Here is a 17,660-nt window from a genome sequence, read left to right as displayed (position 1 = left end):
AACAATAATTCAGTAACAGATGAAAGAACATAAGACTTAAAAATAAACTGTCTCTTCCACCATTCACACACAACCCCCCCACACCCTCACCGTTCCACTTGTCAAAAATAGCCACTTTTAATACTTCTGGCATTATAGCTCTTTTTCTTATCACCTGTGACCGTATCAACTGACTTCCCACTATGAAGGTGAAAAATTGTTCCCTTTCACCTTTCTTCCCAATTTTTACTACTTTTATTTTCATTTTTAGTTTTTCTATTGGTTGATATCACAACATTAAAAAATATACTTAAGCCTCTATTTCTTGACACATGAATTTTAGATAGAATGTCTTAGTTTGCAAACGTGGAAGATAAGGAAATTAGTGTTCTTACATGGCAAACATTTTTAGTCAACCACAGGATTAAAATGCAACTATCATTTGGCTTTACCCAATCCTGAGTGAGGAAGAAAAAATATATACATACTTGTTGCTGTAGCACTAATTCATTTAATTTAAGAAAAAGTGTTGGAAAAGATAGCAGTATCATAATAGCAAATATAGGAAAACAAACTAATTTTTGAAAATGTTAAAGACACACATAACTTTTAAAATGATAAAAGATGAAGACTGAGGAAGAGAGCACAACATTCAGGCCAGACAACAGAAAAAGAATACTAACTCCTCTTTTACACTTGTCTTCTCAGAAGAGAGCCATCATAATGCAAACACTGATGTCCAAAGGTGCTGAGAAGATAGTAAGTTATCACTTTGAGTTCCAGTTAGCATCAATAATCTTTGAGAAATACAGAGTATCAGAAAGGTACTAAAAACAAAACAAAATAAAAACCTGTACAGACAAGGATCCTTAACTGTTTTTATAGGAGAAAACAATAGGTGAGACTAAATATTAAATATTAGTAAACTTGATGTCAAAGTTAGCAATATCCTATAACATATTAAGTAGCAATAGCAGCTACTGTTTATTAACTGTTTAGTATATCCCATGAACTGTGATAAAACTAATCAAACATTATGATCTTTTATATGGTCTTACAACCATATAAAACAGACATTATTATCATCTCCATCTTACAGATGAGAAATTTAAGGCATATTAAGACTGAGTATTTTGCCCACAGTCAGTAGTAAAAGGCAAAGCCAAGACTTGAAGTTCCATTCTCTTAACCACTGGACTAAACTGACAGTATATGAGTTCTTAAAAATGAGAAAAATAGATGGATGAGAAATAAGAATAGGTTCACTAGAAGCAAGTTTTATCAAAGTAGTCATTCTTTTCTGAGTTACCATGTTGCAACAGCATAGACAAATCTCTAAGACATATTGTTAAGTGATGATGATGCCATTTATGGAAAATGAGACAAAACAGAAAGATCTAAATGTTTATACAGAATAGAGCACAGAAGTCTCATTTCTTCAATTATTCCTATTCCTGTGCCCTGCCCAATTTTCTTCAATCCTAATCTCTGGTCAAGAGACAAATACTACTTACAGTTGGCATGTATCTTTCTGGTTCTCAAATATTTGAGGAAAAATTTGACTTTATTACTGGCACAACACACTTGACACTAATATTTCTGAGAAGGAAAATAATAGTGGAGGAGTTATATGGTACTATATTTATTTGCTGCTTTGGTCTTTTATAAAAAGAACTCATATATGACTTCCATAACACAAATTTTTAAAATCATAATGATGCTCAAAGGAAACAGGGCAAAAGTTTCTAAGTATGGCCTCAATGGCCTCCTTGGAAGAGAAGTTTGATACGGTAGAATATGTAACACTTAAAAACCTTTGCCAAGACAAAACTAAAATTAAAAGGCATAAACAAATCAGGAAAATATCAATATCTGCAACAGTGACAAAACGATCAATAAAGTAACAGTATCCGGAATATATAAAAAGTTCTTACAAATAAATAAGAACATATACAATTTATGAACTTGACTAAAGACATAGGCTTCAATACAAAAACTGACTAAGGATAAGAACAAGCAATTTATTTGAAGAAAGCAATGGCTAAAAGCAGCAACAATAAAGTTAAGCCTCAGTAACAAAGAAATGTAAAATAAAATAGCAATATAATGGCAAAAACTAAAAAGGGGGGGAAGCAGGGGAAGGAGGGATAAATTGGGAGACTGGGATTGACATATACACACTACTATATATAAAATAGATAACTAATAAGGACCTACTGTATAGCACAGGGAACTCTTCTCTATACTCTGTAATGACCTATATGGGAAAAGAATGTAAAAGAGAGTGGATATATGTATAACTGAGTCACCCTGCTGTACAGCAGAAATTAACACAACACTGTAAATCAACTATATACTCCAATAAAAACTAAAAAAAAACAAACAAACAAAAAACCAAACAAACAAAAAAAGAATAACACCCAGTGATGGCTATGGTATGAGAAAGCACAAACTTTTACAACTAGTGATGGGAAAGTATAATAAATACATTGTTACGTTCACTTCTGGGCACCACATTCTAAGACAAACTGAGATATTTCCATAGTAGGACAAGATTACGTATGAGAGCTAGAAATCATGTCATACAATAAATGAATTAAATAAAAGAGAACACTTTGCTTAAAAAGAAGATTTTAGAGAAGACATCATAGTGACCTTGAAATATCTGAAGGCCTATCACATGGAAAACAGAACTTGTTTTATACTGCTCAGGAAGGCAAAACAAAGACCACTAGTGCTCAGAGCTGTTAAAAAATGAAACAGTCATGCCTTATACAGTTAGATTTTAGTTACAATAAATGATCCATCAGAAATACATCAGAAAAGATTCTTCTTATAAGCTTGAAAAGTTAAGTTTCATGAACTCAGAAGCACTTCTCAGTTCTAAGAGTAAAGCAAAAATTACCCTTAAAATATAGATAAACCTTCCAGAACTATGACCACTACTGTATTTTCACTACAGTGTCCCACTTACCTGGTTTAGATAACTTATATACTCACCTATTCTGGGACTAAGAGGGTTCTGCCCAGCCACCTCTGCCAGGAATAACCATTTAGTCAGTTCTACTAATTCCTACCCCATTAGTTCCTACACACTAAAACACACCAGATATATGACCTGATCTGGAATCCCAAAACTCTATCCTAGGTACAGGCTGCTTTCACAACTGTGATGATCTATTCTATATTCCCTGCCTTGCTTCAGCTGTCCCAAATTGAGTTCCTTGCCCTGAAATCTGTGACATACTGCTATTTGAACCTCTAGAACTGTCTTCTTCCTCTTCCTTATTCATTCGTCAAAAATAGATTAAGAGCCTACTATGTTCAAGGTACTGGTGGACCCTATATGGGAAAGAAATATAGTTACACTGGACAAGTTTCCTGCCCTCAGGGAGTTTATAATGGAGAAAGTAAAATTATGGGTCTATGTAATAACTAGTTAATATAAAGCCTCAAGGAAGCAAAGGCATGAAAGTGATGTAATATTAGAGACAAGAGAATTCATTCTAACTTTGTAAGACTGTGATGTGGGAAAATACCAAGGAGGTGATACTAAAACTTGGCTTTGAGGGTCATGAAAGATTTTCACCAACAAAGACAGAAGGAAAAAAAAAATGCCAAGCAGAAAAACTGGCATAAGCAAAAACATACCTATAAGAAAATACAGTGGTAGGTGCATGGTTATAACATCAGTAAGACAATGTGACTGAACAGAATGCCAATAATTAAAGAAAGTTTCTCCATGTCAAAGGATACAGAAGCTATGGAGGTAGCTTCTCCAAGGGAGTTAACACAACAAGTTCAAGAGGTATAGCTTCCCTGCACTCCCCAATGGCACATGAAGTTTCCACCAGATGGAAGATACTCCCCTTTTCCGTTCTTAGACAGTTTTAAACCCTCCTGTCCAACAGTTCTTACCCCCTCACCAGGTACTAATAATAGATTTTTAAAAAGAACTCCAGTACATTCCTGAGTGACAAGAAAGAAACAAAATATGAAGTATCATAAAACTGGCAATAAAGAAATTCCGCTACTGGTCCTGGCTCTGGCTCTGCCCTGACTCAAAAAATGACCTGTTTTCTAATCTGTAAGATAAATGGGTATAATACTAGACAACTTCCAAAGTCTCCTCTAGCCTAAAATTCTATAAATTTACTTGGAAAAAAGGTTTAGCTATGTTTACAGGTGACTGGAGCTCAGCTGGTTTAAACCATTGTTTCCTCAACCACAAAGGCAGACGAAACTTCTACTCCTCTTAATCTGGTATGAGTAATTAAATTAACAAATAACAAAACTAAGTGACTTATAAAGCTTGAACAATTTTAGATCTATACATTAAAACATATGCCTAGCAGAGTTCCACTTCCAGTGATTGCAGGGTGACTTGTATTAGGCTAACTTTCCCATATATAAAATTATAATTCTGTACAAAATCCAAAAAAAAAACTATCTGAAGGCAGTGGAAAGCACCAAAAGCAAGCAGAAACTGGGGGGAAGTTGGCCCCTGAAAGAAGGGAACTGCACTGGATGAGATTTGTATTTTTATATGGCTTTTTGCTTGAGGGGCTCCTCCATTCCTTGAGATTAGTGCGGATAAAAACTTAGACAAAAAATCATAGTCTTGCTGGCTTAAGGAGTCAGATGATGGAGTTCAGAACTGCCAAAAACTTTTCATGGCTAGAAAGTAAGAAGGATATCCCACGAGAGAGGGAGACACAGAGGAGCCCCCAAACCTGCACGTAAACTCTGCCCAAATTCTAGATAAATACTGCATGTATAGGAAAAACTCCAATGCATAGGAAAAACTCCAATAAGCCTGAAAGCATAAAGCAAAAAGTGGAGGAAAAAAGCAGAGATTTCAACTGCTTTTCACAACAGGAGAAATGAACTATAGAGACTGAATAGAATCAAGTTAAGTACCAATTAGAACATAAAGCAGTGGTGTTCAGTAGGAAATAAGAGATCACCACAATGAACTGTATACAGCTGAAAATTACCAGATGTGAAGTAACAAGAAAATGTAATCATAGGCAAAGAAAAAAAAACAATCAACAGAAACCAACTCCAAGAAAATCCTAACGTCAGAATTAGCAGACAAAAGAACAACAATAGATGAAATGGACAAATTCCTTACAATACACAATTTTCTCAAACTGACACAAGATGAAACAAAATCTGAATAGTCCTATATCTATTAAATAAATTGAATGTATTATAAAAAAACTCACAAAAATGCTCCAACCCAGATGGCTTCACTGATTGCATTTTATCAAACATATAAGGAAGAAATAAAACCCATCTTCTGCAAATTCCTTCAAAATTTGAGGAGGGAATTCTCAACCTATTTTATGAGTCTACCATAACTTATGCAAAACCTGAAATGAAAATTATCAATCAATATTCTGATAAATGTAAAAAAGGATCCTTAACAAAGTATTAGTGAATCGAAACTGGCAACATGGGACTTCCCTGGTGGCGCAGTGGTTAGAAATCCACCTGCCAATGCAGGCGACACGGGTTCAATCCCTGGTCCAGGAAGATCCCACATGCCGCAGAGCAACTAAGCCCATGTCCCACAACTACTGAGCCCGTGTGCCACAACTATTGACGCCCGGGTGCCTAGAGCCCATGCTCTGCACCAAGAGAAGCCATCACAATGAGAAGCCCTAGCACCGCAACAAAGAGTAGCCCCCGCTCACCACAACTAGAGAAAGCCCGCATGCAGCAACAAAGACCCAATGCAGCCAAAAATAAATAAATTAAATTTTAAAAAAAACTGGCAATATATTAAAGATCATCATAACTAAATGGGATTTATTCCAGCAATGAAAGTAGTATACTATATTAACATATTAAAAGAATAATGGGAAAAATTAAACGGTAATTTCAATAGATGCCAGAAAATCTCCTGAAAAATTTGAATACCCCCTCATGATAAAAACTCTCAGCAAACTAGGGAATAGAAGGGAACTTTCTCAACCCAATAAAGGGCAGCAATGAAATCCTACATGATACTTAGTGGTAAAATAAATGCTTTCCCAATAAGATGAGAATTAAGGCAAAAATGTCCACTCTCACCAATTATACTCAACATTATATTAGAGGTCCTAACCAGTGAAGTAAGATCAGAAAAATTAATTAAAGGCATAAAGACTGGAAAGGAAGAAACAGAACTGTGGCTCTTTGCAGATGACAATCATCACAAAATATTTAGAGTAACTAACATTAATAAGTAAATTTAATGAGACTGTAGGATATAAAATCAATACACAAACTCAACTGTTGATTGGTAAGGTGTGTAATGGCAATTTTATAATTATATAACCCTAGAATGCATATGAAAGCTATTTGATGGTTCTCTCCATTTGGTTTACTTGATTAAAATTTTCAAAACAAATATATTGAAACAATAGGAAAAACAAATTTCACATTACAGCAAATACATTAAATCTCCAAGTTTCAATGCTATTAGAAAATAAATTTAATTTTTCCATGTTTCTTCTCCATTTATAACATCAATAGTCAAAGCGAGCTTCTCTAATCTACCATGTGGTTTATATAGTCACTACCACCACTACCACCGCTTTTTATTCTCTATGGAAAATGCTTGCTGCTGAGTAGTAAACAGGAAATCATACTGTCATTTTCTCTCTCATTTATCACTTCATATTTCAAAGGTCACTTTGTGAATAAAACATGAACAAAATGTACACAAGTACATACAAATTAAAGGAGAAGGAAAGACCCTTGGACTCAGATAAGCATCCCCAAAAATGCACACTTTATTTTCTGTAACAACTTACAATTGACTAGATCACAACACGCGTTAAAAACATAACCAAGCTTACATTCTTCGTTACTGAGGTATATTTTGCACAGTGGGGATTAAGCTGTTTTGTGAGAAAACTCATAAACATATAAAGTTTTAGTTTAGAATAACCAAATACTAACATTCTAGTTCATCTAATCAAACCATTTCACAGAATATAAGACAAATGTCATTCAATGGACACAGTTTATAGATATCCCTGAATTGGAAACTATAAGTACAAGGCAAACTAGGGAAAACGTTCTTTAAAAGCACAAGCTGGTTACACACACAAAACACAACATGAAAGTTAGATTTGTTAAATACAACAAAAAGTGTAAGTAATTAATATATCATGCAGCATTTTCATCAATGAAAATGTTTTAATGATAAAACTACCTCTTAGATTTGTACCAATTTCAAAACATCAAGATGATGAGTTGACTAGAAATACATTACAAATTTTAATTTGTTATCAAAGGAACTGGCTCTCCACATTAATAAGAGACTACTTAGGTTTTTAAGGAACAGCACTATTAACCAAACAAAATTTTATGAATTACAATAAACCCTTATGTAATATTATTACAATATACTTATTTCTATAATTTAAACCCTTTAAGCAGGTTAAATTTCCCATTTTATTAATACAATAACTTTCTTAAGAGCAAATATTACTACTAAGCTGCATTGGAAACTAAGAAAGCACAACTTTTGACATCTAGTTTAAAGATTGAGTTACCTAGAGTATGCCTACAGGCTGGTCTTTGAAGAAGGTAAATTAAGAAGTGTCTAATACATATGCAGATGCCTCTTATCCTGATGTGCAGTCAAACTGTAAGGTGCTCTCCTAGGACCAGTAAGAAGGAAAACGCAGATAATACTCCAGTTTGCAACTGATGTTTCTTTTATTGTCATTTCTAACACCAACAATACTATGTTAATGTGTTATCTCAATTAATACTCACCATTTTGCAATTGCTCCAGTTAAGTACAGGAAAAAAGGTTTCACTACTGATACATCACTAATAACCGAAGTTAGGAAAGCATTTATCCTACATAATATCAGTAATTATCTTTAAGTCTTTTCTTCCTTTTCTAGGAAGATATTTACTGAAGAGCAACTTATTAATACTATAAGTACAAATAAAATGAGATTATACCTGGATAGGAGCTAAGAACTGATTCATAAATACAGGTTTGAGAAAAAGGACTGATAGTCAAAGTAAGAACTATAAATTTTTCTATATTCACTTATTTTATTTATAGTTTAATAGTTTAAAACCACTCCTCTACATACATTATCTCACAATGCTTACAATCACACTGTGATGTAAAGGAGGCAGATATATTTATTTTCAAATGAGTATACCAAAGTTCAGGTGATAATAATCTACCCAGGGTAATAAGCAAGGAGCAAATAATAATTAATAATCTTTCAGAAGAAATTCTTTGAACCAAAATACAGCCAAACAACAACAGGCTATATAATGAAATTTGCTTGACTAAAACATAAAATTATTATTAAAATAACACTGAAAATCTCCAAAAGAATAAATTAAGAGTAGAAGAAAAAAAAATGTCCAACTGTTTCAACTAATCCTTTCAAGAGTACAGTTAAACACTAGCATCACAAATCCTCACTCAGTGAAATCTAACTTATCAAAGTATAGGGAAAATACATAAATTGTAAAAATAGAGGTCACTATCTGTAACCCCAGTCTTTCATTCAGAAATATACACAGACTAAAAGTGATCACCAGACACCTGAAGAAAACAACCACTACAAAAAAAAGAACCAAAATAAACAAACTGGAAGAGTTATTCAATGAGGAGAAAAAACTTAAAATGTTTTTAGTGTCATAAGATTACAGATTATATTATATATGTAAAATAAGAGCAGGTGACTATCAACTAGACGGAATTCCCAGAAATATAAAGTAAAAGCTGAGATAAGTAATTCAATAAAGGGCAAGAAGAGTCAAGGAAACCTCTCAGAACAAAGAGAAAAAACGAAGACATAAAAGAAAAACTTTAAAACAGAGTATTGGTATAGAAGCTCTAGGAAAAAAATGTGAAAGACTATAGAGAACATAGAAGGGAAAAAATAATGAAAGAAATACAGAAGATTTCTCAGAACTGAAGAACAGCCCACATTTTCAAAGGATCCACCAAATGCTTTATAGGATAAATTTAAAAGGACTATAACTCATCCTCCTTAAATTTCATAACGCCAAGGATAAAGAGGCATCAACACAAAAAGATTCCAGAAAACAAAAACAGGTTACCTACAAAAATACTATTCATATTAGCATCAAACCTCTTATCAGTAAAACTGGTTACTAAAAGGTAATGAAACACAACCTTCAGAATGCTGAAGGAAAATTATTTTAAACTTGAACTCTATACCCAGCCAAGGGCATGTATCAGGTGCAAAAGTGAAAAGGACATTCCAAAAATGGTGTTGACAAGCACCCAAACACATTCTTTCTGAAAACGGTACTTCAGGAAGTACTCCAGAAAAGTACAAAATAAATCCAAAACAAAAAGAAGACAGACATGAGAGCTAAGAAAACACTTTTCCAAAAATGCAATTAAATAATGATATTAGCTAAGCATTATACTCAGAAAAAAGTCAGTTCATATTAGAACTTCAACAAACAGTATGATTAAAAAGCTAGATAACCAAGTGATATGATGAAGAAGGGACACCCTCTTCTTCCAACACGGGAAAAATGTAGTAATTAGAAAATCCAGAAATAAGTTATATGCCAAACTAGAAGCCAAACTAAAGTATGGGATGATCTTGAGTACCAAGAGAGTATAAAAATCCATCTATTCAATCCAAAAATGGGCAGAAGACCTAAACAGACATTTCTCCAAAGAAGATATAAAGATTGCCAACAAACACATGAAAGAATGCTCAACATCATTAATCATTAGAGAAATGCAAATCAAAACTACAATGAGATATCATCTCACACCGGTCAGAAGAGCAATCATCAAAAAATCTACAGAACAGGGCTTCCCTGGTGGCGCAGTGGTTGAGAGTCCGCCTGCCGATGCAGGGGACACAGGTTCGTGCCCCGGTCCGGGAGGATCCCACATGCCGCGGAGCGGCTGGGCCCGTGAGCCATGGCCGCTGAGCCTGCACGTCCGGAGCCTGTGCTCCGCAACGGGAGAGGCCACAACAGTGAGAGGCCCGCATTCCGCAAAAAAAAAAAAAAAATCTACAAACAATAAATGCTGGAGAGGGTGTGGAGAAAAGGGAACCCTCTTGCACTGTTGGTGGGAATGTAAATTGATACAGCCACTGTGGAGAGCAGTATGGAGGTTCCTTAAAAAACTACAAATAGAACTACCATACGACCCAGCAATCCCACTATTGGGCATATACCCTGAGAAAACCATAATTCAAAAAGAGTCATGTACCAAAATGTTCACTGCAGCTCTATTTACAATAGTCAGGACATGGAAGCAACGTAAGTGTCCATCAACAGATGAATGGATAAAGAAGATGTGGCACATATATACAATAGAATATTACTCAGCCATAAAAAGGAATGAAACTGAGTTATTTGTAGTGAGGTGGATGGACCTAGAGACTGTCATAGAGAGTGAAGTAAGTCAGAAAGAGAAAAACAAATACCGTATGCTAACACATATATATGGAATCAAAAAAAAAAAAGAAAGAAAGAAAAAGAAAATGGTCGGAAGAACCTACGGGCAAGAGGGAATAAAGATGCAGACCTACTAGAGAATGGACTTGAGGATACGGGGAGGGGGAAGGGTAAGCTGGGACAAAGTGAGAGAGTGGCATGGACATATATACATTACCAAACGTAAAACAGATAGTTAGTGGGAAGCAGCCGCATAGCACAGGGAGATCAGCTCGGTGCTTTGTGACCATCTAGAGGGGTGGGACAGGCAGGGTGGGAGGGAGGGAGATGCAAGAGGGAAGAGATATGGGGACATACGTAAATGTATAACTGATTCACTTTGTTATAAAGCAGAAACTGACACACCTTTGTAAAGCAATTATACTCTAATAAAGATGTTTAAAAAAGAAAATCCGGGCTTCCCTGGTGGCGCAGTGGTTGAGAGTCCGCCTGCCGATGCAGGGGACACTGCCCCGGTCCGGGAGGATCCCACATGCCGCGGAGCGGCTGGGCCCGTGAGCCATGGCCACTGAGCCTGCGCGTCTGGAGCCTGTGCTACGCAACAGGAGAGGCCACAACAGTAAGAGGCCCGCGTACAGAAAAAAAAAAAAATCTATCCATTCTCTATGGATCCCATCATACTACTCTGTTTAGCAGTATTATGTACATAATCATAATATGGATTAATGCTTATCAGAATCAGCAAATATAACTATTATAAACCTTAAAAATATAAAATCAATGTTACAGTTGACATAAAATGGGAAGGGAATGTGGAATTCAAGGGAAGGATTGTGAGGGGTACTAATCTTCCTCAACTTATAAAGTGGCAAGTTTATACTTTCTAGAATTAATGGTGCAAGTGCTAGAAGTTTAATTACAAACACCAAAAAGTAAACAAATATCAATAAAAGGAAGAGAATAGGCATTAAAACTTTAAATTCTTCATTTTTCCACAATGAAGATATACTAGATTACTTAAGATTCATCAAAAACAATGTTTAGCATATTATATATAAAACTGGGATAATAATCAGGAGAAGAATTAGAAATAGAAAAGGTCTTCTGAGGAAAGAAACTAGTTAGAAGAGGTAGAGTTACTTTTCATTCTATACCTTGTGTACTATTCAAATTCTTATGCTTATATGACTATTACTTCCCAAAATACATACACACACACACACACACACACACACACACACACACACACACTCATTACAATCCCCATTCACTAAACAATTCAGGAAAAACATTGAGAAATTCTTTTTCATTTTTCTATATTCCATGCACTATACACCAAACTTCTATTTTGGTATTTCATACAAGACACGATTAATTAAATAAGACTCAAGAACCACCCTACACCCTTGATAAAACGTGGTGATAGTAATAGCTTACATTTGTGTTAGAACTGCCAAAACACATCCATACCCACTATCTCATTTAGTCCTCACAACAGTCTTGTGAGAGCAAATTTTTGAGATTAGTAAAGTAAAACTGGGGCTTCCCTGGTGGCGCAGTGGTTGAGAGTCCGCCTGCCGATGCAGGGGACACGGGTTCGTGCCCCGGTCTGGGAAGCTCCCACATGCCGCGGAGCAGCTAGGCCCGTGAGCCATGGCCGCTGAGCCTGCGCGTCTGGAGCCTGTGCTCCGCAACGGGAGAGGCCACAACAGTGAGAGGCCCGCGTACAGCAAAAAATAAATAAATAAATAAATAGAGTAAAACTCCAAAAGGTTTAAGTTATTTGCCAGCCCCCCCAAAAAAATAGGAAAAACAATATAAATGTAATGGACAAGTTAAAAATTTTTTTAAATAACTTTTATACAGCACTGAAATGTGAAAATGCTTTCCAAATTTATAATATGAGAATAACATGAGAAAAATTAAACTTAACGGTACGAATAGCCACTTTGGAAAACAGTTTAGCAGTTTTTATATAGTTAAACATACACTTACCAAATGACTCAGTAATCTCATTCTTAGGTTAATACCCAAGAAAAATGAAAACACATCACACAAAGACGTGCACTCAAATGATCACAGCAGCTTTATTCATAACAGCCAAAAACTAGAAACAACCCAAGTGTCCACCAACTGGTAAACAGATAAATTGTGGTATGTCCAGATAGTGGAATACCACTCAAGAAGAAAAAGGAACAAACTAATGATATATACAACAACACAGATGGATCTTTAAAGTATTATGCTATGTGAAAGTAACCAGACACAAAGGACTACATATTGTATGATCCTACTTATATGAAATTCTAGAAAAGCAGAATTATAGTAACAGCAAATCAGTGGTTGCCAGAGTTCAGGGAAGAGGACTGACTGTGTAGGGGAATGAGGGAACTTGCTGGGATGATAGATATGTTCTGTATCATGATTTTAGGGTTTGTTACACTAGTGTATAAATTGAGCAAAATTCATCAAAGTAAAAACTGGTGGATTAAAATTGGTGAATTTTACTGTATGTAAATTACAACTCAATAAGGCCGATTTTTTTTTTTTTTTTTTTGCGGTACGCAGGCCTCTCACTGCTGTGGCCTCTCCCATTGCGGAGCACAGGCTCTGGACGCGCAGGCTCAGTGGCCATGGCTCACGGGCCCAGCTGCTCCGCGGCATGTGGGATCTTCCCAGACCGGGGCACGAACCCGTGTCCCCTGCATCGGCAGGCAGACTCTCAACCACTGCACCACCAGGGAAGCCCAATAAGGCCAACTTTTTAAAAACTCATTAACACATAATCATATTAACTATTGACAACAGCTTTTTAGCCTAAGTATTAACTACAGAACTTCAAAGAATATTAAAAATCACTAAATTATTAAAAGGTAACTCTTAACCAGAAAATAGATATATGAGAACTTAAAAGCTCTGAGAATGTAACCATCTTCATCCTACTGAATTTGGCCATGTGGATAAACAGTAGTTGCCTGGCAACTAATCTAAACTCTAGTCTAGATTTCTAGTAAACACACTGACTACATTAGCAGGTGATCTCATGGAGGATAAACTAAGCTCTACATTGAAGAGTTCCTTTAGTATTAAAACATAATAATGCATTTGAGTTATTTATCTAAAGTATCTAAATAACTTTACGAAATAAGTAATAATTATTTCTTATTATTAACAAGGAATAATAAAAGTAGATCATGAAAAATTAAAATATGAAATTAAACATACATACACACACACACACACACACACACAATCCCTTTCCTCATTCGGTCTTTTACCTTAGGACTTTACTTATCTAACTATGGGATTACTGAATCCATGAGTTTGTGAGTGAATTCCTTCCTCTTTATTACTTTAAGCCCCTTCCCTGCCACCGCCCAAACTGGCTTAATATAATTGAATACTTTTATTTATATATTTACATGTCTTTAAATGCATACAAGTTAAATACTTTTCTAGATATTAAATCATTCTAAAGACATCTCTCTGGATTGTAGAATCTGTGGACGATACAGAAAAATACAACATGAACTTTCTGTAACATCCATGCACACAACATACCAGAAAGCCAAACCTTCTTGATTAGAAATGATCAAAATCAAGAATTACAAAGAATTCCTAAATAACAAGCAAATTCCTAACACATATGTTAAATATCGTTTCTATCTTAGTGGACATAGTATGTCACAGTTTACTTTGTTAACAGCATCAGAAAAAAATATCAACTTCCAGGACACCACTTAGTGTTAGCACACTTACCAACCATATTATTTTCAGTTTTGTTGAACACTTACCCCTCTTCTGAACCCAACCTTCTTTCACAATGGTAACATCGCTCATGATGGCGCCCCTCTGAGCCCCCAACTTGGAGAAAAGGTACTTTGTGATACCAGCTTTGGGGTTTGGATTCTCTGCTGCTGCTGCCCTTCCCACTCTCTAGTGATGACTCAGCCTGGAAGGAAGTATTGAAGAAAGAATTTCTTTTTTTTCCATTCTTGCAACTCACATAGCAATAACAAACAACTAATTCTTTGTAAATGTCTTCAACTGGCCTGACCTCACATAAAAGTCTAGCTCTTCAAACTGGGGAACTTATTTATTAAGTAGTTTTATAATGAATGCACTTCCCTGGTCTTGTGACAGAACTTCAAAGGACAGTGAAACTTTTAACCTACGAGGTTGCAACAAAAAAAGTTCTTAAGAAAACCACTGTCACACCTACCCAAATAATACAGAAAATTTCCTTGGTAATGTGTGTTTGAGGTGAAAAGGGAAGAGAACAAAAGTGAGGTGGACTAAAAGTAAATCTTCATGTATGTCTAGTTTCAAAATCTCAGTAAATTTAGAAATAGTATGGCAAAGCAATTGTGAATGTTTTTAATTGCTGGATTTTATGTAAAAAACAATGTGCTAAGTAACCTACATTTATCTATGCTTACTCTGCCTGTTCCAATAAATATTTTAGGTAGATTACAATAAATAAAATATTATAAATCATATAAAATCAATTATTTTTTAAAGTAGATGGAGCAAAACAAAGGGAATATGAAAGTGGGAAAAAGTATGGAGCATTCAGGACACGTCAAGAACTATTACAGGTGCTTACATCTATTATACAATTAACTTCATTTCATAGATGGAAAAACTGAGGCTCAGAGATTAAGTGGCTTGCATGATTTCAACACAGCTAATGAATGATGGCACCAAGATCTGAACCCAATCTACCTGATTCCAGAGCCTGCATTCTTATTGACTTATGATAAAAAGAAGCCAGAGTAAAAATCTACATAGTTGTGAAAGATGGATCACAAATTTAACTTGAAGCTTTCAGGAAGCAATACAAATAAGGAAATACAATCAGTTTCAATATTTACAGTATCCATAAATATTTTTAAAAAGAAAAAAAGAAGTTGTTCACAAGGAAACAATTCGTTCTAGGACAAAAATCTGAAATTTAACCCATAGGTCTTCATAAGATACCTTGTAGTGTACTAAACAAAAGTCCTCAAAAATATCCTCACATACATACAGCAATGAGCTTTACTGGCTATTTCTTATTGTCCCTCTCAAGCTAAAAAGGAAAGTGCCAAGATAAAATTGAATTAAAGCATTTCCACAGAAAGGGACCAAAAAACGTGACACAGGAACCCAGGCATAAATTTTAGATAACCAGAAAAATGGATGTATGGACTATATAACTATACTATTTTCTCAAATATGGTTTTAATAAATAGTGTATAGGAATAAGTTCAAGGTTAGACTTCCTAGCCAGTACTGAAATGAATTACAGTTCTTTTTCCAATGCAAATTAAGTACAGAGCCTAATCATTTAGCAGTCAGGAACTGAGACTACCATTCTCTTAAGAAAAGACTGACAAAGTTTATATGGCTGAATAGAAGACCACCCCACTCATGTGCCATGGGACTGAGGGCAGCAACTACAGGCTGGAGCAAGACTGTCCTCAAAATCATTCAGGTCTGCTACTGCACAGAGTCAAAAGGAATATTAGAATCTCGGTGTATTCTCCCAAAATATGTTTGACAGAATACAAAGAGAAATTCCAGAAAAATAAGAAAAACAGGGTTAGAAAAAAAAATTATTTGGTCAAGTAAGTTTGCAAAATACTATAAACCATGCCTTTCTATTGAAACAACACTATTACCATATTAAAGGTACAAAATATATAATGTATAAACTTATTTATCTCAGCAAATCCTAAACTTACTTGAACACACAGGGCTTTTTTTTTTTCCTTTAGTAACATGTATTGAAATCCAGGGGAACACACTGTGAAAAACAGCCATAGGAAATGGCCACATAATTCAAGACAAGACCCATTTCACCATTAAAAACAGGCAAAAAACAAAAACAAAAAAGCTTTCAGTAAAGAATCAAAACATCATTTTAATTTGATTTATGTAACTTCCTGTAGAACTCAACATGGTCAACTGGCTACTTAATATGAAGCTAGATAACTGAAAGGGTTAACTCTTTATACAACATAAATAATTACAATTAACCCTTGAATAACATGGGTTTGAACTGTGCAGGTCCATTTATACATGGTTTTTTTTTTTTCAATAAATACAGTACCTGCATTTTCATTTTACAGAGCTTTAAACTAACTGCGGGGAGAAGTTTGTGTTCAATTAGAGACCACAATATGTAGAATCAAAAGAACTAAAGTTTGAATCCTTATTTTATCCAAACTGTTTCAGTTTCCTGCCCTCGGATAAGTCATTTATCAATTCCTTTGTTTTTGAGACAGAGGTAGCAGTAAGCAGATTTTTGACACTGGGGTTGGGGTGAGGGAAGCAACCCACTCCAGTACTGGTCAAGAGTCAACTGTATAAGGGAGTTAAATATTAGGGACACTAGTGCAAAATGATGTCTTTAGAAGAACTGCTCGTAGACCTTCTCTTTGGTAGTACTTACAGCAAGAGGCCTCACATCTATTAAGCCATTCTTGGTTTCTGACTATAAAATTGTATACTCTGGGTAAATGAAAATTCGTATCTTAATATCCTTGGGATTGGAAAGGGAAGAGATCAGCGACCAACACTTAGTAATAATCAAAAAATAATATACATCCAATAAACATATATAGAATATTTTCCTATTAAAATAATTTGTATTATAATACCCTTATATAAAACACTAGAAAAACAAAAGTATTTTCAAATTGGTTCTATTTTTTTCTAAGTGGACATTTCATTGATAGAATCTTAAAAGCTAGAAGGGACCCTCATTTTACTGTTGAAGAAACAGAAGTCAAGACAGATAAGTGACTTGCCCAACATCATACAGCTAATTTATAAGAGAATCAAGACCACAAAAAACAGGTACACACTTTCCACTAGCACTGCCTCTTCAGGACAAAACAATATATTGAAATATTCAGATCAACCCAAAATCAATGAATTCTGTTTTTTTTATAAAGAAACTGTTTCCAAAAACTAGTTTTTTAGATAAAGATGTTTATCAGTGCCTATACATTTAAACTTTTTAAATGTATATTAAATCAACAGGACAAATTTATCATCTTCAACAGGGCAGTGAGCCAGGTACTACAGAGATGGCTTTATCCATTTTGCATCTTAAAATGTTACCAAATTCCACCCATATTCATAATTTTCAGCTTTAAAACTGCTCTGGGTCACCTCTGGCTAAAATGATACATTATTTGAACACAATTTAAAAGACGTTCAAAGGTATACTACTCTAGGATTATGACCAATAAGCTAGAAATAAA

General features: G+C 34.9%; 1 protein-coding gene across 2 annotated transcripts in view; it reads right to left on the bottom strand.

Annotated features, from left to right (window-relative positions):
- The window catches only part of AKT3 (AKT serine/threonine kinase 3), a gene marked incomplete at both ends in the record, with an annotated part of 378,522 nt that extends 364,275 nt beyond the window's left edge, over positions 1-14,247 (bottom strand). For both annotated transcript variants that reach the window (XM_079726789.1, XM_079726788.1), the window contains one exon: positions 14,202-14,247. In XM_079726789.1, the coding sequence (XP_079582915.1) occupies positions 14,202-14,247 (46 nt within the window). The remainder of the gene's footprint in view (positions 1-14,201) is intronic.
- Positions 14,248-17,660: the final 3,413 nt, after the last annotated feature.

This window comes from Hyperoodon ampullatus (genome assembly GCF_949752795.1).
Source record: "Hyperoodon ampullatus genome assembly, chromosome: 2".
Classification (NCBI taxonomy): Eukaryota; Metazoa; Chordata; class Mammalia; order Artiodactyla; family Ziphiidae; genus Hyperoodon; species Hyperoodon ampullatus.
The sequence above is the reverse complement of the archived record's forward strand: the minus strand, read 5'-3'. Positions and strand labels throughout refer to the sequence as shown.